General features: G+C 44.4%; 1 protein-coding gene across 2 annotated transcripts in view; it reads right to left on the bottom strand.

Annotated features, from left to right (window-relative positions):
• CLPB (caseinolytic mitochondrial matrix peptidase chaperone subunit B) overlaps positions 1 to 18063 on the bottom strand; it is a 143034-nt gene that overhangs the window by 52722 nt on the left and 72249 nt on the right. For both annotated transcript variants that reach the window (XM_047878206.1, XM_047878207.1), the window contains one exon: positions 17118 to 17246. In XM_047878206.1, the coding sequence (XP_047734162.1) occupies positions 17118 to 17246 (129 nt within the window). The remainder of the gene's footprint in view (positions 1 to 17117; positions 17247 to 18063) is intronic.

Genomic DNA, 18063 nt, shown 5'->3' with positions numbered 1-18063 from the left:
ATAAGTCAGAGAAAGACAAATATCATATGACTTCACTCATATGTAGAATTTAAGATATAAAACAGATGGACATAAGGGAAGGGAAGCAAAAATAACATAACAACAGTGAGGGAGATAAACCACAAGAGATTCTCAAATACAGAGAACAAACTGAGAGTTGCTGGAGGGGTGTTGGGTGGGGGGATGGGCTAAATGGGCATGGGGCATTAAGGAGGGCACTTCTTGGGATGAGCTCTTGGTGTTATATGTAAGTGATGAGTCACTAAATTCTATTCCCAAAATAATTAACACTGTATGTTAACTAACTTGGATTTAAATTCAAAATAGAATAAAATATGGGGCAGCTGGGTGGCTCAGTTGGTTAAGTGTCTGACTTCAACTCAGGTCATGATCTCATGGTTCGTGAGATTCCACTTCTTCCTCATGGCTACAGTAATCAATGTTGCTGGCCAATCCTGCCTCCTTTCGATTATTTTCCACCTTGATTTCCATGATATATATACATATGACTTTATCTCCTTTGAAGGTTCCTGTTCATTCTTCTGTCCCAAGTTACAGGTGACACCCAAGACTAAGTCCTCAGCTCATGATCCTTTCTTTCTGTATGCGCTCTCCTTTAAGAAACAGTTCCAACTGGCACAGTTTAAACTACCCCAGTGGTTTGCAATCCTGGCTGTATAGCAGAATTATATGGGAAGTGTTAAAATCTTATCAAACCAAGGCTGGAGAAAATATTTGTGATATATATCACACATAAAGGGTCAATATCCCTTTGAACAAAGAAAGGGATCCCTTTCAACAACCCCATTCAACAAAGAAATTTTAAAAATCAAGAGAAAAATAAAGACCAAAAGTCCTATAGAAAAATGGGCAAAAGACATGAATAGACAATTCACAAAAAAGAGATACAAAAAGTCTCTTAAACACATGAAATGGTGTATGGTTTCACTCATGACAAGAAAATCAAACTAAAACTATGCTGAGATACTATATCTCACCTATCAGATTGGCAAAAATCTAAAAGCTTGACAATACACTCTGCTGGAGATGTTGTGAGAAAAACAAGCACTTTCTTTTTTGTCTTTTTTTAAAGTTTATTTTTGAGAGCACATGCGCAAGCAGGAGATGGGCAGAGAGAGAGACTCCCAAACAAGTCCATGCTGTCGGTGCGGAGCCTAACATAAGGCTGGATCCCACAAACTGTGAGATCATGGCCTGAGCCGAAATCAAGTCAAGTCAGATGCTCAACTGACTGAGCCACCCAAGCACTTTCATACATTGCTAGTGGGAACGTAAAATGGTACAACTTCTGTGGAGGAGAAATTCACAATATTTAACTAAAGGACATATGTATTTACCCTTTGGCCCAGCAATACCACTTTTAGGACTTTGAATCTCAAATATACATGCGAGAGGTTATTCACAAAAGCATTATGTGTAACTAAAAAATACTGGACACTTCAATGTCTGAGCATAGGGGATATAGTGCAAACACACAACAGGATACTATGCAGGTGTTAAAAAAAAGAAAAGAATGAGGAAGATCTCTGTGAACTGATAGTAGTTTCCAGGAAATACAGTTAGATAAAAAGAAAAAAAAAAAAAGCAAACTGCAGAAGAGCATATATAGTGTGCTACCTTTTATGTAGGAAAAAAGTAAATTAAAAAATACATATACTGTATTTGCTTATACTAAGAAACATGGGATTAGGGCTCACTGAGGGGAGTGGAAAAAGGTTGAAAGGGATACAGGAAAGTCTAACTTCTCTGAGTGTATCTTTCTGGATAGTTTTTAGACAAAAGTGAATCTTCTACATATTCAAACACCAAAATTAAAACAAAAACAGGTAGGGGAGAAAAACCCTAAAACTGAAAATAAACTGAAAAGTTAATCCAACTGTATTTCAAATGAATAACATACACACTGAAGGGGAAAAATACCATCCAAGTAACTTAATGAACCTAGTATTTGACTATATAATCTTAGCCACGGTTGGAATACGCATGAGAACTGCAAACAAATCCTAACTGGAATTCTGTTTAGTAGGCTTTTTTTTTTTTTAATGCTTATTTTTGAGAGAGAGAGAGAGAGAGAGAGAGAGAGAGAGAGAGAGAGACAGAGTGTGAGCAGGGGAGGGGCAGAGAGAGAGAGACACACAGAAACCAAAGCAGGCTCCAGGCTCTGAGCTGTTAGCACAAAGCCTGACACAGGGCTCAAACCCACAAACCGTGAGATCATGACCTGAGCCGCAGTCCGGCCCTTAACTGACTGAGACACCCAGGTGCCCCAATAGTATGCTTGTTTTCTATAGTGGTATAGGTGAGGCAAGGCCCAAGCCTTCTTAGACGTCTTATAGGAGTAAACAAATGAGTAAATGTATCATTGCTATTTGGAGCCAGCACTCTCACTATAGAAGAAGGGGCATACAAATAAGAAATGTATGAAGACAAGGAAGAACCCTGTAAGGATGAACTGGAATGGGAGGTAGTGGTGTTCAGGATTCCGAAAATACGTATGTGCATATGCCCATGTGTGTATATATGCATATGCATGTATGTATATCTTGTGAGGGATCTATATGCACATGTGTATATAACCATATGTATCTTATGGTCCTATAAACAGAAGGGGTGATGAGCAAGCCTGGTACTCAGGTGTCAGTCTCTAATACAATCGCTCACTAAAAAGTCTTAGGGCTCCTCAGAGAAATGGCTGATTCCAGGGGCACCAAGATGGATACAAGACTAAAACACCTTGTTATGCCAGGAAATATGGAAATGCTAAAAAAAAAAAAAAAAAAAAAAAAAAAAAATTGCCACACTGGCCAAATCTGAGATAATTTTAGCACCAACATAACTAAAGATAGTAATGAGCTGCAGAACAATTAAAGCAATAGTATCTGTGAGCACATTTTGACAACACATAGATAAATGAGGGAGAAAGCGTTCTTGCTTTTGCTTACCACAGGATGCCAGGTCCTAAGTGGTCAATGTGGAGTGATGCTGGAGTTGGGAAAGATGCAAAATATTCATTTTGCAACCACTTATAAAGATTGGTTCAGGAAAGAACCATCAATGGAAGCTAAGTCCAGGGGGGAAATTTTGATGAGGAGCAGGATTACCTGCATGGTCTTAAAACTGTCTCCCCACAGAGTGCTTATTAATTTCAAAGGAAGAAGTAATAAAGGTACAGTGGAGAAACAGGGCAATACTTGGGTTGGTGATGGGACGGGAGTAAGATTTTTTACTGAAAACTCTTTTGAATTCTGTACTGTGTACAAGTATCAACTATTCAAAAACAGGAAGAAAAATAAATATAAAATATCCGAGATTGTCGTAGGCAGAATAACAGCCCTCCAGTGATGTTCACATTCTAATCCTTAGAATTTGTGAATATGCTAAATCACTGGGCAAAGGGGAATTAAGGTCGTAGATAGAATTAAGTCTGCTAATCAGCTGACTCTGAGAAGGGAAGATTACCCTGGATTATCTAGGTGGGCCCAATGTAATGACAAGGGTCCTTATAAGTGAAAGGAGGGAGAAGACTCAATGTCAGAGTGAAAAAAGAGAAAGACCAACTGACCACTGCTGACTCGATGACAGAAGGGGGCTATGAGACAAGGAATGTGGGCAGCCGTTAGAAGCTGGAAAAGGCAAGAAAACAGATTCTGAGTCTCCAAAAAGGAATGTATTACTGACACCTTGCTTTTAGTCCAGTGAGACCCATTCCAGACTCATCTCCAGAACTTTAAGACAGTAAACTTGCATTGTCTTAAGTCATTAAGTTTTTGATAATCTGTTTACAGCAGCAATAGGAAGGATACATAAGAAAAGTTACAGTGGTTGTCTCTGAGGGGGAGGACCAGGGACACAGAAGGGAGACTTCCTTTCCCCTATATATCTTCTAGTACTGCTTGAAGTTTTTATCATGTACAACTTTTAAAGTTAAGAATCACTGTAGTCACTAAATAAACAACAGTCAGTCACTTTAGGAACTCTCTATGGATTTCAAAGTGGAGTACAAGTCCTCTGGCTCATCCCCAAGGCCCTCCACACTCAAGCCTCCCTATCCATAATCTAGCAGGTGGCCAGTTTCTTCCAGGTCTCTAACATGCAAGCCTCATTTCTGTTACTGACTCACCTGAAAAACTTTCCTCCTTCCCTCTGCTTGTTTGAATTCTACCTGTCCTTCAGGGACTGCCTCCAGTCCTCCTCCTCCAGGAAGCTTCTACAATGCCAACAGTGATCTTCCCCTCCTCATTCATTACACTAATTCATTCTGCCTTTTGCTTAGGTTTAATTCAGAGTCCTGCCACTGTCCTGAGTGTGCTTTGTGTATGAACCTTTTTACCAAACTAGCACTCTACAGGGTGCAGTCTGAAGGAAGGGCCTATATCTTTTTCTTTTTTATTTCCTGTAATGCCTAGTGCCCCTTTATAAATACACTTATTCAAAAAATGTTTACCAAGCACCTATCATGCGCTAACAATATTGCAAGGTGCGGGGAATATAAGCACTGCAGATCCAGACCCTACCTTCAGGGAATGCATTATATAACAAAGGACAGATCTATTGATCAAACAGCTATATGTCTACATGTTGTGGTAAGTGTAAGAAAGAAATTATACAGGACACTTTAAGAGCACATATCCGAGGAACCTAGAAAAGGGATACTGGTGGTCAGCTGCAGGAAAATAATTAATAGTTGCTGAATAACTATGAGCACTTAGATTTGCAATTAGACAAATCAGAGGGCAATTATTTATTGAGAATCACAAAATATGAAAGTAGAAGGGAGCTTTGAGATTGCAGTCCAATTATCTAGTTTTACAGATGGGGAAAATGAGGCTCAGTGAGGGGGAGGGATTCCTCAAGGTTGCACAGCAAGGTCGAGTTGGCGCCAGGTCACCTGACCCCCAGCCACCACTCCCAACAACACAGCATTCATTACTTCAAAGGGAGTTTCTGAAGCATTCCTGAAGGGACAAACTCCTTCTTCCACTACATTTAAAAGAATTCATTTCCAAAATGATGTTCAGGAAGGAGTCTGTGGTTATAGACCTACAGAGAGCATGTCTGCTGTGCCCTTTCTAGGACACTGCCAGGCCTCTGTGTAGAGGAAGAGAGGGCATGAATGCTAGAAGCAAAACTCCTTTGGGGAAAGGAAACTTGGTTCTGAGCAAACTCCCAGTCTGACTCTAGGACAGGAACTTTGCTGCTATTCTGCAGACCCTGACCTTCAGACTGACATCCCTTCTTAAAGCTGCAGTGCTGTTCTTACTCTGTGCATTCAGTCCATGACACATTCACTGAAGGGGCAAGAACGGGCCAGCAAGGGGCAGATGGCCTTGCCTTGGGAAATCTGAATTCTACTCAGCTCTATTTCCAGGCCCAGTGCAGGTGGAGGAGCACACTGGACACAGAACAGACCTGGCCTAGCTGATGCTGACCTTTCCCTCACCCAGGGGAGCCTTGGCCTCCAGCTGCCACTGTTGGCGGTGATGAGGTCATGCCGGATACCAGCCAGGCTCATCTGATGACTGCTTGGAGCCGATTACAGCCTTGATGAAATGCGCCTGCCTGGATGGCAGGTGGCTCTGGAGAGCTTGGGCTCTGGTGACCAGGCGCTCATCTCTAACTCAACCATGCAGTGACTCCTCCAAACCCACAGGATCTGGGATAGAGAAATATCTTTCCTTGGGGAGTGAGCAAGGACAATTCTTCATTCTGTCCTGGGTAAGGGTCTGAGTAGGCCAAAGGAAGAGGATAGGACTCAGGGTCACTGAAGGCCCCCTTTAGCCCTGACCTACCACATGGACTCCAATTACAACACCACAGAACTCTTCCATTCCCCACAATGCCCCTGCCTGGACTGCTGAGTCCCCTTGGATGACCAGTGCCTGTCGCTCTCCACGGGACTTTCTCAAGTTAAGTAACAAGCTAACATCTATACTTCAGGTCTCAATACATTTGCTCAGGGAAGGCTTCAGATCAGATTAGGTCCCCGTTACACCCTCACAGTACCCTCTACTCTTCCCTAATACTTATCTCAGTGGCAATTAGCTAATAATTTTGTAATTATTTGCCTAATTTCTATATTCTGCCAGAGCTTAAGCTTCACAAGGATGGGGAGTGCCATAAACAGTTGTTAAGGTAATAAGAGGAAATCAACAAAAAGACCAGTTTTATAGCAAAAAGAGATAGTTTTATAGGAAAGTTTTGACTAGTATTCTTTAAAAGGAAACTTTTATATACAATAGAGGGGCTCCTCTAGACCACCACCTTAGCTTTGGGGCCAATCAGGTCCTCTTGGCTTTCTGACCTGCAACCAGTTACTCACACAAGCCCATTTTTCCTAGTTTTGAGTGGCATCGAGGTCTTTCTTTCTTTCTTTGTTTCTTCCTTTCTTTCACGTATAACAGCTCTACTGAGATATAATTTACATATCATAGAGCTCACCCATTTAAATATACAATTTAATGTTTTTAAAGTATATTTACAGAGTTGTACAACCATCACCATAATCTAATTTTAGAATATTTCATCATCCCCAAAAGAAACCTCGAACCCATTAGCAGTTACTCCCCATCCTTCTCACAGACAACTACTGGCATGGCGGGATTTTAGCTCTGTATCCAAACAATATGAGGAAACCTTCAGTGTCCAATTATCTGACATGATCTCTTCATCATGCAGATGGAAAAAGTGGTGCCAGAGATGGACTGTGATCTGCCAAAAGTCCTACAGGGGTGAGATGGTGGCAGAGCTGGGTGCCCACATCCTAATGGCAGTGCTGTGAGCTCTCTGTTACACAGTATGACTGTGTCTCCCAAATGGTCTATCACACTGGACTTCAAGCCACATGAAGGCAGAGGCTATATTCTGCCCATCTGTCTTCCCTTCTTGCCCAGGAGTACCATCAGAACAGTTATGCCTCAGGTGTGGTCCATACACTGGTGCCAGTCTGTGAGCCTTGATACCAGTCCTCAACGAGGTAAGTACGGTGAGAGTAAGTGTCTAGAAACTTTCACAGGGACCCAGAGTTATTCTATATCTGTCAAACCTAAAGGCACATTTGAGCTCTATTTTGTATGCCTTTAAAAATATAATTTTGCCAGTAATTTATTTTTATTGTATTTTACAAAAGTATTGGTTATTGGTTCATGACAGATTGCAAAATCAAACAACAACAAAAAGAGACAAGTCTTTCATAGATTGTTTGAGAAGTACTGCCTTAAAGCAACCCATTCTCCACTCTCTTCTGCTTCCCCTTTTCCCTCTCTATTTCCTTGAATGTCTTGCACTGGCTCTCCCTCTCACGCTCACATCAAAAATGCAGGTTCTCTCAGTTGTGTCCTTGGGTCTCCTTAGCTCTGTAACTTCCCACGGGCAACTCACAGATTCAGCCAGCTTCCACCACCCCCAAGAGACTGCCAACTCTGAAATTTTCATGGCCAACTTAGAGTCTTTTCTCTCTTCAGCTTCAGACTCATTTATCCTACTGCCTGCTGCACATCTCTACAACACTGTCCCACTGGTTCCCTGGTTGGTCAACAGCTATTTATTAATCGCCTACCATATGCCAGCTGTGAGGTTTTTTTCCCTAGGAGCTGCGACTATAGCAGTAAAATAGAGGGACAAGGTCTCTTATGATTGTAAGACTTACATTTTAGTGGGGGAGAAAAAGATAACCAATAAATGTGATCATTTGGGAACTGATAAAGAAGATAAGGTGGGGTAATATGATAGAAAGTGACCAGGGAGCTATTTTCCTAGGATGCTCAGGGAAGGGTTCTCTGAGGAGGCAGCACTTGAGTTGAGACCTGAATTCCCAAGGTGGAAATGATCCCATCTCTGGGAGAGGCAGGTACAGAAGCCCTGCCATGAGAAGTTCTGTGTGCCTGCAGGACAAGAGAAGACCAGTGTCACTAGGGAAGAGTGAAAACGGGGGAGAATGGCTAGGGATGAGGTCACACAGACAGGCAAGAGTCTGGGCTCTGGGCCTTACAGGCTCTGGTAAGGAGTCTGGATTTCCTTTTGGTGTCAGTGGCATACCAATGTTAGGTTTTAGGTAGGACAATGATAGCATTTATGTTCGAAAAAAGATCGCCTAGCTGTTTTTTGGAGGATGGATTCGGGGAGACAAGAGTGGAAATGGCAGAACTTAGCCAACCTGTGGTGCTTGTCACCCTGCACGGGGACTACAGGTGAGGCAGTGGAACAGGGGAAACAGGAATGGGTTCAAAATGTGCTTGACTGGCACAACTGACAGTACTTATTGAAGGACCTGACAGGGAATGTAAGGGAAAAAGAGAATTCAAGGATGACACCAGGATTTGGGGCCTAAAAACTACACAGATGATGGTATCATTTATTGAGATGGGGAAGCCCTGACATGCCAATTTTGGGAGAAAAATAGATGAATATTCTGGCCAGGGTGACACTGAGACAGAGGAAAAAACAGGAGTTGGGGGAGTGGATTATGTGGGTAGGGACGTAATCAGGACTTTTACCATGAAGGGATGTAGAGAAATGAGGTGGCAGCTGGAGGGAGATCCCAGGAAACTTTTAGTTTGCTTTATTTAAGATGGGTGATAACCAGGGCATGTTTTTGTGCTGACTGGAATCAGCCAGCAGAGAGGGGAACACGGCTAATACGGGAGAGATAAGGGATACCCAGAGGAGCAAAGTCCTTGAAAATAGGAGCCTGAGCCCAAATGCAGGGCTGCATTAGGAACTACAGAGGAAGGAAGGCAGCATTCAAGTACAAATGTGGTAGGCTAGTGGAAGCGGTGGGAAGATGAGGTAGTTCCCTTCGAACTATAATGTATTTTCTATAGGAAGCAGGAGGTGGGATCATTTGCTTGGGAGCTAAAGGAGAGGACTGGAGGTCTGAGGAGAAAGAAGGCATAAAAAAGGTGTCCTGGTCCAGAATAAGATGGTGATTTTAATCACAAGTACAGTGGGGCAGCTGGCAGTGCTGCCACATTTGTGGCAGCTGCCACATTTATGGTCATAAATGTGAAGTGAGTCCAGTTAGCATGATTGTATGATTTTTTCTTTCCCCCAGCAGTATTCAGCTCTTCAGATTCAGACATGAAGTGAAGAGAAATTGGGTTTAACTACGGTTAGTGTTGAGGCGCCTGGGTGGCTCTGTCAGTTGAGCGTCTGACTTCGGCTCAGGTCATAATCTCAAGGTTCGTGAGTTTGAGCCCCGCGTCGGACTCTCTGCTGACACAGCTCAGAGCCTGGAGCCTGCTTCCGATTCTGTGTCTCCCTCTCTCTCTGTCCTTCCCCCACTCATGCTCTGTCTCTCTCTCTCAAAAATAAATAAATATCGGGGCGCCTGGGTGGCGCAGTCGGTTAAGCGTCCAGCTTCAGCCAGGTCATGATCTCGCGGTCCGTGAGTTCGAGCCCCGCGTCAGGCTCTGGGCTGATGGCTCGGAGCCTGGAGCCTGTTTCCGATTCTGTGTCTCCCTCTCTCTCTGCCCCTCCCCCGTTCATGCTCTGTCTCTCTCTGTCCCAAAAATAAATAAAAACGTTGAAAAAAAAATTTAAAAAAAAATAAATAAATATTTAAAACAAACAAACAAACAACAAACTACAGTTAGTGTTTCATCAGATGAGTGCAAAGAAGGGAGAAAGCAGCAATGGAATCATTAGAACACTGGACCTCAGAACCTAAAAGTGAGAGGGAAAAGGGAGGGAAGAAGTAAACATTCAAAATAGCACTGGTCATTCCCCTGTACCTCCAGTCCTGTATTTTTTTTCTTTCTTTTTCTTTTTTTAATGTTTATTTATTTTTGAGAGAGAGAGTGAGAGAACTCAAGTGGGGGAAGGGCAAAGAGAGAGAGGAAGACACAGAATCTCAAACAGGCTCCAGGCTCTGAGCTGTCAGCACAGCTCGAATGTGGGGCTCGAGCTTGGGAACGACGAGATCATGACCTTGGCCAAAGTCAGATGCTTGACCGACTGAGCCACCCAGGAGCCACTCCAGTCCTATATTTTTTATCTCAGTGCAGGTACACGCCATCTATTCAGACAACCAACCTAGAACTCGGACCTCATCTTGACTCCTCCTCCCCTCTCACTGTCTGATCCTACTCCTCACTCTTCCTGGGATCAGTCTTCTCTCTCTTCAACTGTCTTGGGTTAGGCCTCACCTAGAAAATTTCAGTAGCTTTTAAATGAAGTATTTTCCCTTTTTCCAATCATGCCCTCTTCTCATCCATGCTTCTCCATTTTCTTTAACCTTTCTCTCAAGTATAACATATACACAGAAAAGTTAAAAAAATACATAAAGGTATAGCTCAAAGAAATCTCATCAAGGTGGATACACCTGCACAACCAGCATGTAGATAAAGAAATAGAACATTACATATCCCAGAAGCCCCCTGGTGCCCAGTAACTATCTGCCCGCTTGAGGGTAACTACTACCTTCACTTCTTACACCATTGGCTACTTTTGTCTATTTTGAACTCTGTATATAATTGCAGTCACATAGTAAGTACTCTTTCATGTCTGGCTTGTGTCCAGAATGTTAGGTTTGTGATACTCATTTGTGTTGTTGTACAGAGAAAGAAACCGTTCGTTCGTTCATTTGTTTGTTCATTCACTCATTCCATCCATCCATTCATTCATTCATTCATTTGATTATTCCATTGTGTGAACATTTCATAATTTATTTAATTTGAATTTATCCATTTGATTACTGATAAACATTTCTGAAACTCCTAAATGATTTTTCACATTAACATAAATCCAATCCTTCCCTCTCCTAAATTTTAATGCTTTCCCACCGAAGGATAAAGTCCAATTTCTTTAGCAGATCTTGGTATAGGCCTCCCTTATCGACTCCTGCTTTTCATTCTTGACTTCTGAGCCTTCTATCCATACCCTATAGATTCAGCTCTTCTGAACTACCTGAAATGTCCTAAATACAGCATACTGCTTCAAACTCCATGCCGCTGGACATGCCGTTCCCTCTGCCCTTCTCCCTCATCTACCTGGTAAACTTGTATTCATCCTGTAAGACTTAGTGCAGACACCATTCCTTACACCATGCTTTCCCTGCCCTCCCCAGAGACAGAAAAGGTCTTTTCTTGGTGATCCCTCAGTACCTCCTATATATCTCCATTAATATACCCGATGGCAAGTCTTTGTTAAAATGTCTGATTTCCTCTCTGAACTATGAGTTCCTTAAGGGCAAAGACCACGTCTGGATCATCTTTATTTCCCAGGTGCCTAGGGTAGGGCCTAGGACAGGAGAGGTACTCAGTAAGTGTTTACAAAATGAATGAAAAGACTTGCCTAGGGGTTATATAGGATGCTGAAGCTGGCTGGAAGGGGTCTGTGGGATCAGCTACTCCAACTTCTCTGTTTTACTGAGAAGAAAGGATTTGCCTAAAGGAGAAAGGATTGGCTAGTGGCAGAGCCTGAATATCTGATCTTCAGCCCAGTGCTCATTCCCCTTCTCTGCACTGCTGGCAAGAATCAGAGGGCGAAGTTTCCAGAGGACAGCCTGAGGCAAAGCCGACTCCCTCAGCATCTGGCAGTACAGCCAGATGGACAGACAGTGAAGTAGAACAAGAAATGGAACTCTAAGTTTCCAGCCCCAAAAACAAACTAACAGGCTGTTAAAGGGAAGATGTCAGCACTGGAAAGGCTCTTTGCCTTAGGCAGAGATGGTGGGGAATTTGACTCATTTGATGATGGCTGGTTAACACTGACGACTGAGCTGCACACTTGGAGAGAAGGACAAGGAAGAGCCATGAAAGTAGGTAGAAGAGGCTAAGGGAAGCCCCGGGGAAAGTGCTATTAGTTTTCATAAAGGCCAAGTGTTTCTGAGGGGATGAGCACTGAAAAGGCAGTGGTACTGTGACTACAAACATAGCTGCAAAGAGGCTGCTCATATGTGAAGCTCCAAAAAACCAGATACATGCTGACACTAAGAACAAGTGGGCCAGGAAGCAAGAGTACCACATCTCCAAACAGAAAGTCTACAGTGGCTTTAGAGATGATCAGTGCATCTAGACATGTGCTAAACTATGTGCAGAGAGCACTGCGGCAAAGGAGGGAGGGGCAAATAAGACACAGTCCTTGTCCTCAATCTACCTCAATCTAGTAATGGGGACTGGACCCAAATCCCAGGGAGCAGGGAAGAGTTCAGAAGGGAGGTGGCATTCAAGATGGGGACCGACTGGCAGAAGACCTGCATGAGTAAAGGCACCAAGGTGGGAACGCTGAAGCGACATTATTGTATAGCTGGATATTATGGTAGCAGTGGGGAAAAAAGTTAGGTGAGGTTCATGACTGGAACAACCAGGTTAAAAAGTTAGGATGAGTAGGGGCGTCTGGGTGGCTCAGTCAGTTGGGTGGCTGACTATGGATGGCTCAAGTCATGATCTCGCAGTCTGTGGGTTTGAGCCCCGCGTCGGGCTCTGTGCTGACAGCTCGTAGCCTGGAGCCTGCTTCGGATTCTGTGCCTCCCTTTCTCTCTGCCCCTTCCCTGCTTGGTCTCTGTCTCTCTCTCTCTCAAAAATAATAAGCATTAAAAAAAAAAAAGTTAGGATGGGTAGGATTCTTTTTTTATTTTGTATTTATTTTTTAACAAGTAAGCACTGAGTATTTTTGAAGTAAGTAATACAAGACCATCTATAAAGTGCCTACTTTGTAGAACCTACACATGCCCTAAGTCTGACAAAACCACAGACAGCAGGTGGCATACTCCCATTTCCAGAAGAGGAAAGACAACCTCAGGGCAGTCAGGAGCTTGCCCAGGACCACACACTATTTGGTGGCAGGGCTGGCATTGACATCCTGACTTCACAGTTCGTGTTCTTTCCTTGCAGCTTTCTTCAACTGGGTTTCTCCTCTGAACCACACATAGGAAATTATCTCAGTAATGATTTTCTCAATTCTCCCATGAATGGTGGTGAATAACTCGTACCATTTCAGCTGCCTGGGAGAGGAGTTATTCCCTGTGTACTGTGGATGCCTTAGAGCATTAGGGCTCAATTCTCTGGAGGAATCCTAGTTGAGAAAGGCTGCCATGACTGGAGGTATGTCTTAGGAAGATGGATTTGGCCATGGGATCACATCCCTCGGACGAAACAGCTGCAAAAACCCTTAACTGCCCTAGAAATACTGGGATGAGTCAGCTCCAGGGGCTTGAGGGAGGCGGCTCCCTACCTTCCCCAATTATTCCTCATCCCAGTCATCCTGTCTCTCCCTCCCTGCGTCCCTCCAACCTTTTCTTGTACTTGGCAGTCAAGAGCAGAGGCAGAGCTTTCCTGTTCATAAGCCAACAATACAGGCAGAAGCAGCATGTTTACAGAATGAAAACCACAAAGATTTCCACTTTTGTATGGAGCTCAAGAATAGAGAATTGCTACCTGTGAATTCAGAACTCAGTACTGTCCACGCAAAGCTGTCTGGCAAACTCTCATTATCCTTCCTGATAGGACTTAAGCACAACCCCTGCCCCCTCCTCCCAAGCTTTCTGTAACTGACTCCACCTCCCTGCTCACTAAGCAGAGGTAGGTATTTCCTCCTTTTGTTCCTAGAGCCCCTGTCCTCCAGCTCCCAGCCAGACACCCACCCAGCTGTCACTGCCTGTTTCCGTATCTATCTCCTCTACCAGTCTGAGAGTCTCTCAGGGTCAGGGTCAATCTGCCTGATCCATCTTAGGATGCCCTGAAGTCCACAGCCTCAGAGATGACAACTAGCTAGCCCACACTGACAATGCAGAGCTGAGATTTAAAACCAGGTCTGTCAGGGGCGCCTGGGTGGCTCGGTCCGTTAAGCGTCCGACTTCAGCTCAGGTCATGATCTCACGGTCCGTGAGTTAGAGCCCTGCGTCGGGCTCTGTGCTGACAGCTCGGAGCCTGGATCCTGTTTCAGATTCTGTGTCTCCCTCTCTCTCTGCCCCTCCTCTGTTCATGCTCTGTCTCTCTCTGTCTCAAAAATAAATAAACGTTAAAAAAAAAACAAAAAAAGAAAAAATAAATAAAACCAGGTCTGTCAGACTCCCAAGTTTGTGTTCTTTTCACTATGTTTCAGGACCTCCTAAAGATGAAGACATAGCCCGTGCTAAGCACCCAGCCCAACCCTGCAAGAGTTCAGAGGTGGTGCAATCAGAATGGACCAGAACATCAGAAGAAGCTTCCTGAGAAAGGGAGACCTTGAAGAGCCCAAGGGTCTAAATGAGAAGAGAGGGAACACAAGGGTGTTTTAAATAAGTTGTGGCAGAGACAGAATTAAGAAGCCTTTAGGCAGGAGCAGAGGTTTAGCATGGGGAGGAAATAAGAAGGATTAGAACTGTCAGAGCAAGAGCCTGACTTCTCTATACAATCATGGTGCACCTTCCACATATCGTGGATTTTACAGACATTATCACTGGTCCTCACCTAACCCCTGTGATACTTCCCAGGTATTATTTGACAGACAAGAAAGCAGGCCTAGAGAGTTAAGTTGACATGTCCAAGGCAATACAGCTAGTAGGTGAGGGAAGTGGGATTCAAACCCAGGTTGGCCTGACTCTGAAGTCTGAGGTATCCTCCTCAGACACTTTCCTGAAGTGACCATGCCTCTAAAGGGGTCAGAGAACTTCCCACATTAACAGACTGATGCTGCTGCCTGGACCACCTCCCAGTTCTCATATGGGGACCGCTGGCCAGAGGGCAAGAGCGGCTGCTTACTCTAGCTCTAACCCTCTACAATCTGGGGGCCCCAAATCCCTATGGATGAAGTAATTTCAAAGACAAGGGTTCTGTGTGGATCTCGTGAGCATAGGCTGCCCTGTGCCTATGCCTGCCTTGGATCTCACAGAGAGCCTCCCTCTAAGTTGCTGCAGCAAAGCCGGTGGCAAATACAGGCCCTGCTGCCTTCCCTGAAACCCTTTGGAAGAGGTCACCTAAGGTCAGAAGACTTTGGAAATGTGACTGGCAATAGCCTCTAGGACAAGGGAGCAGGATCTTGCCTCTCGGTTGGCTGGTCACACATACAGGCAGACCAAGAGAGGTCAAAGGGGGAGGGAGGTTAGAAGTTGGCAGGCCTGCAGGCCTTGAGTGACAGCCACTTGTTCAGGTTGGGAAAGGAGAAATAAGTGGGTTAATGGTTTTGGCCCTTGAGGCTGGGAGACTAGGGCAGGGGGTGTAACTAGATGCTGGGTAAAAAGGCAGGTGGGCCAACTGTAAAGTTGGGGGCTAAGGGCATCTGTTCCAAGTCAACAGGCAGGAACCATGCCCCTGGAACGGCTCAAAGGACCAGCCTTGGCCTGGAGGGGTAGGGTGGGGAGTGCTTCATAAAAGGCCCGTGCATCTTCATTTCAAAGGTGTTCGATCTGGAAGACTGGGGAGAGGGTGTCTCTGTAGAGTGAATTCCCTGTCTGTTTGGGGGCTGAGGGGAAGCAGGGAATGTAAACCACTGGACAATGGCTGGGAGTATTGATTGATTTTTAAGGCACAGCAGAGAGAAGCCCCATGGTGAATGCTCCAATTCTTAGCTACAAATGTCTTGCCTGAGATCTTTCCAAAGGACAAAGTGAGTAGCATCTTGCTTGAGACGTTTTCTAAGTCTCTGCTTCTGAGAGCAGTGAATTCTTGCTCTGAAAGCATCAGTCATCCCATCCGCAGACAACCCTGCACTGTCACCACATCCATGAGCAGTCCTATGCTTCACAGTGTTCATGTCCCAGGCCCAGGCACACTCTGCTGCCTAGGCTGGGGGGATGGGCCAGGCCTGGGTTCTAAGCCAGCATGGCTGTGGCTGACAGGAGGTGGCAGGGTTTGGGGATTACTGGAAATCCCTCCAGCCCAGCACATGACAAGGACTAGAATATGATCTGGGAATATTAGGTTGGGGAGGCAAAGGCTTTAGGACTGAAAGAACTTCTTTGAATACTGGATTTTGAAAAAGTGATTAGGTTGCAGAGGACAGTTGGCAGCAATTATAGATAAGAAAATAACAGTGTATTTTAAAAAAGATATTTCAACCAGTCAGAGAAGAACTAAAATGGAATGGACTCCTGGGGAAGAAGTAGGGTTCCCTCAGTCTCTGCCAGGATCCAAGAAAATGCCACCCTGTGAGCTCTTGGAGATTCCTGCCAGGAGGAGAGGGAGCAGGCAATCAGGGTGACCTAGAGGACCTCTAAGGCCCCTTCCTGAGCCCAGGCTCTATGAAGAATGACCACCGAGAAGGATCTTGGCCCAAGAGAGGGTCCCTAGGCTCTCAAGAAGTGGCAACAAGGGCATACACAGGCAGTCATGTGCCACACTCACTCAGAGGCCTGGGCATGTCACATCCTGGCAAGATGCTTCTTTCCCTACCCCAAGAAGAGGCCAGAGTGGGATAGGGGGAAGTGGGAGGGAAAGTGACAGCTTGGGAAGTATTTGGCAGGGTGGCAGGTAACTCTGTACCAGACCTAGACAGAATGAGTCCAGCCTGTCTGGGGATGGCATATACTGCCTTTCCAATTAAACCAATGCTCTCCAAAGGGAGGGTATTCAGTCCTGAACAAAGATTTATTGAGTTCTTACTTTATGCTAGGTACTGTACTAGGTGCTAGGGACTAATTAGTCATGGTTCCTGACTTTAGGAAGTTCAGAGTCAAGTTTGGGAGAAGGCTTCTGAACACATTAAACTAATTCCAGATTGTGACAAGAGTAATTAAAGGAAAGAACAGGGTGCCATGACCCAGAGTAATGGAAAGGGCCTAATTTAGACTGAGGTGGGGGGATGGGATCAAGAAGGATATCTTTGAGACCTGTACTGGTAGGGATTTGAAGGCCTCCTGTCTTGTTCCACTAGCCCTGCTCTGGAGGTCACAAAGGAGAAGAGAGGACACTTATGGGGAGAGTCACAATCAAAACTCAGAGTGTGTGCAGACAAGGAGATGCTGTGGGATACGACACACACATAGGAAAAGAACATGTTCCAGGCACAGAAGGGCAAATCACACATGCCCAGAGCCACTCTCATGAAGTGCAGCCATCCTTGAGGCATTTCCAGCTCTGGAAGAGTAACATAACAGAGCTCTGGGGAAGCATTTCCAGAGCAGAGAGGTTGCCAGGTACTCTTTCCCTGCTAACCCCCACCCCCATCACCCACACGCTCACCTCCATCAAGCAGCTCCTTGACTGTGCGGTAGTCATCCGCAAGGACGGCGTAGTGCAGGGCTGTGCAGCCCTTGAAGCTGGCGCGGTTGTTCAGCCGGTTGTTGAAGTCATCCTCTCGGGTGACCAGGACTGGAGGGACAGCAACACAAACCCTTCCATTAGCAACAAATGCCATGAGCCACCAATCTCACCTTTTTCTTGGTTCTTTATTTTCCTCCCTCACTCATGTACCTGCTTACTAAACACATGATGTACCTACTAAGTGCTGGGCCATCTGTGCAGGGCAAGAGGTGGTAAAGCAAAACCAGTTAATTCCACAAATGTTTACTGACATTTATTATGTGTTAGGATTCATTTGGGTGCACAGAAAAGAGTCAGATATGATCCCTGACTCAATCCAATGAAGGAGGCAGACAACAAACAGATATTTACAGTGTTATCGGAGATAAATGCTATGTTAGAGGTATAACAGGATGATATAGAAAGCAGAGGGGAGCTTAGCTCACTTTGCGCATGAAGAGAGTATCCCAAAAAATGAGAGTCTTGAAGGGTGAAGAGAAACTATCCAGGTGAATAAAGAAGGTTGGGGTAGGCTAACGGAGGAGTCAGGTGGGAGAAAGAGACTGTTCTGCTAATAACAGCCATACATCTCTCTAATCTGAAGATTTTTACAATCTAGTGAGTATTTAACAGTATTTTGGAAAGAACTTTTTAAAAAAGCCATTAAAAATTTGAAACCACAGAAAAATACAAAGTAGAAAAGGCATCAACAGTTCAGCAACTCAAGAAACTACATTTAATATTTTGGTATATATATATATATATATATATATATATATATATATATATATATAATATGTGTGTGTGTGTCTTACATATAAATCGTACAAAGCACATATATATGTATCTTTCTCTATATGTACATGCATATAGGTCCTATAATATT

Source organism: Prionailurus viverrinus, chromosome D1 (assembly GCF_022837055.1).
Source record: "Prionailurus viverrinus isolate Anna chromosome D1, UM_Priviv_1.0, whole genome shotgun sequence".
Lineage (NCBI taxonomy): Eukaryota > Metazoa > Chordata > Mammalia > Carnivora > Felidae > Prionailurus > Prionailurus viverrinus.
The sequence above is the reverse complement of the archived record's forward strand: the minus strand, read 5'-3'. Positions and strand labels throughout refer to the sequence as shown.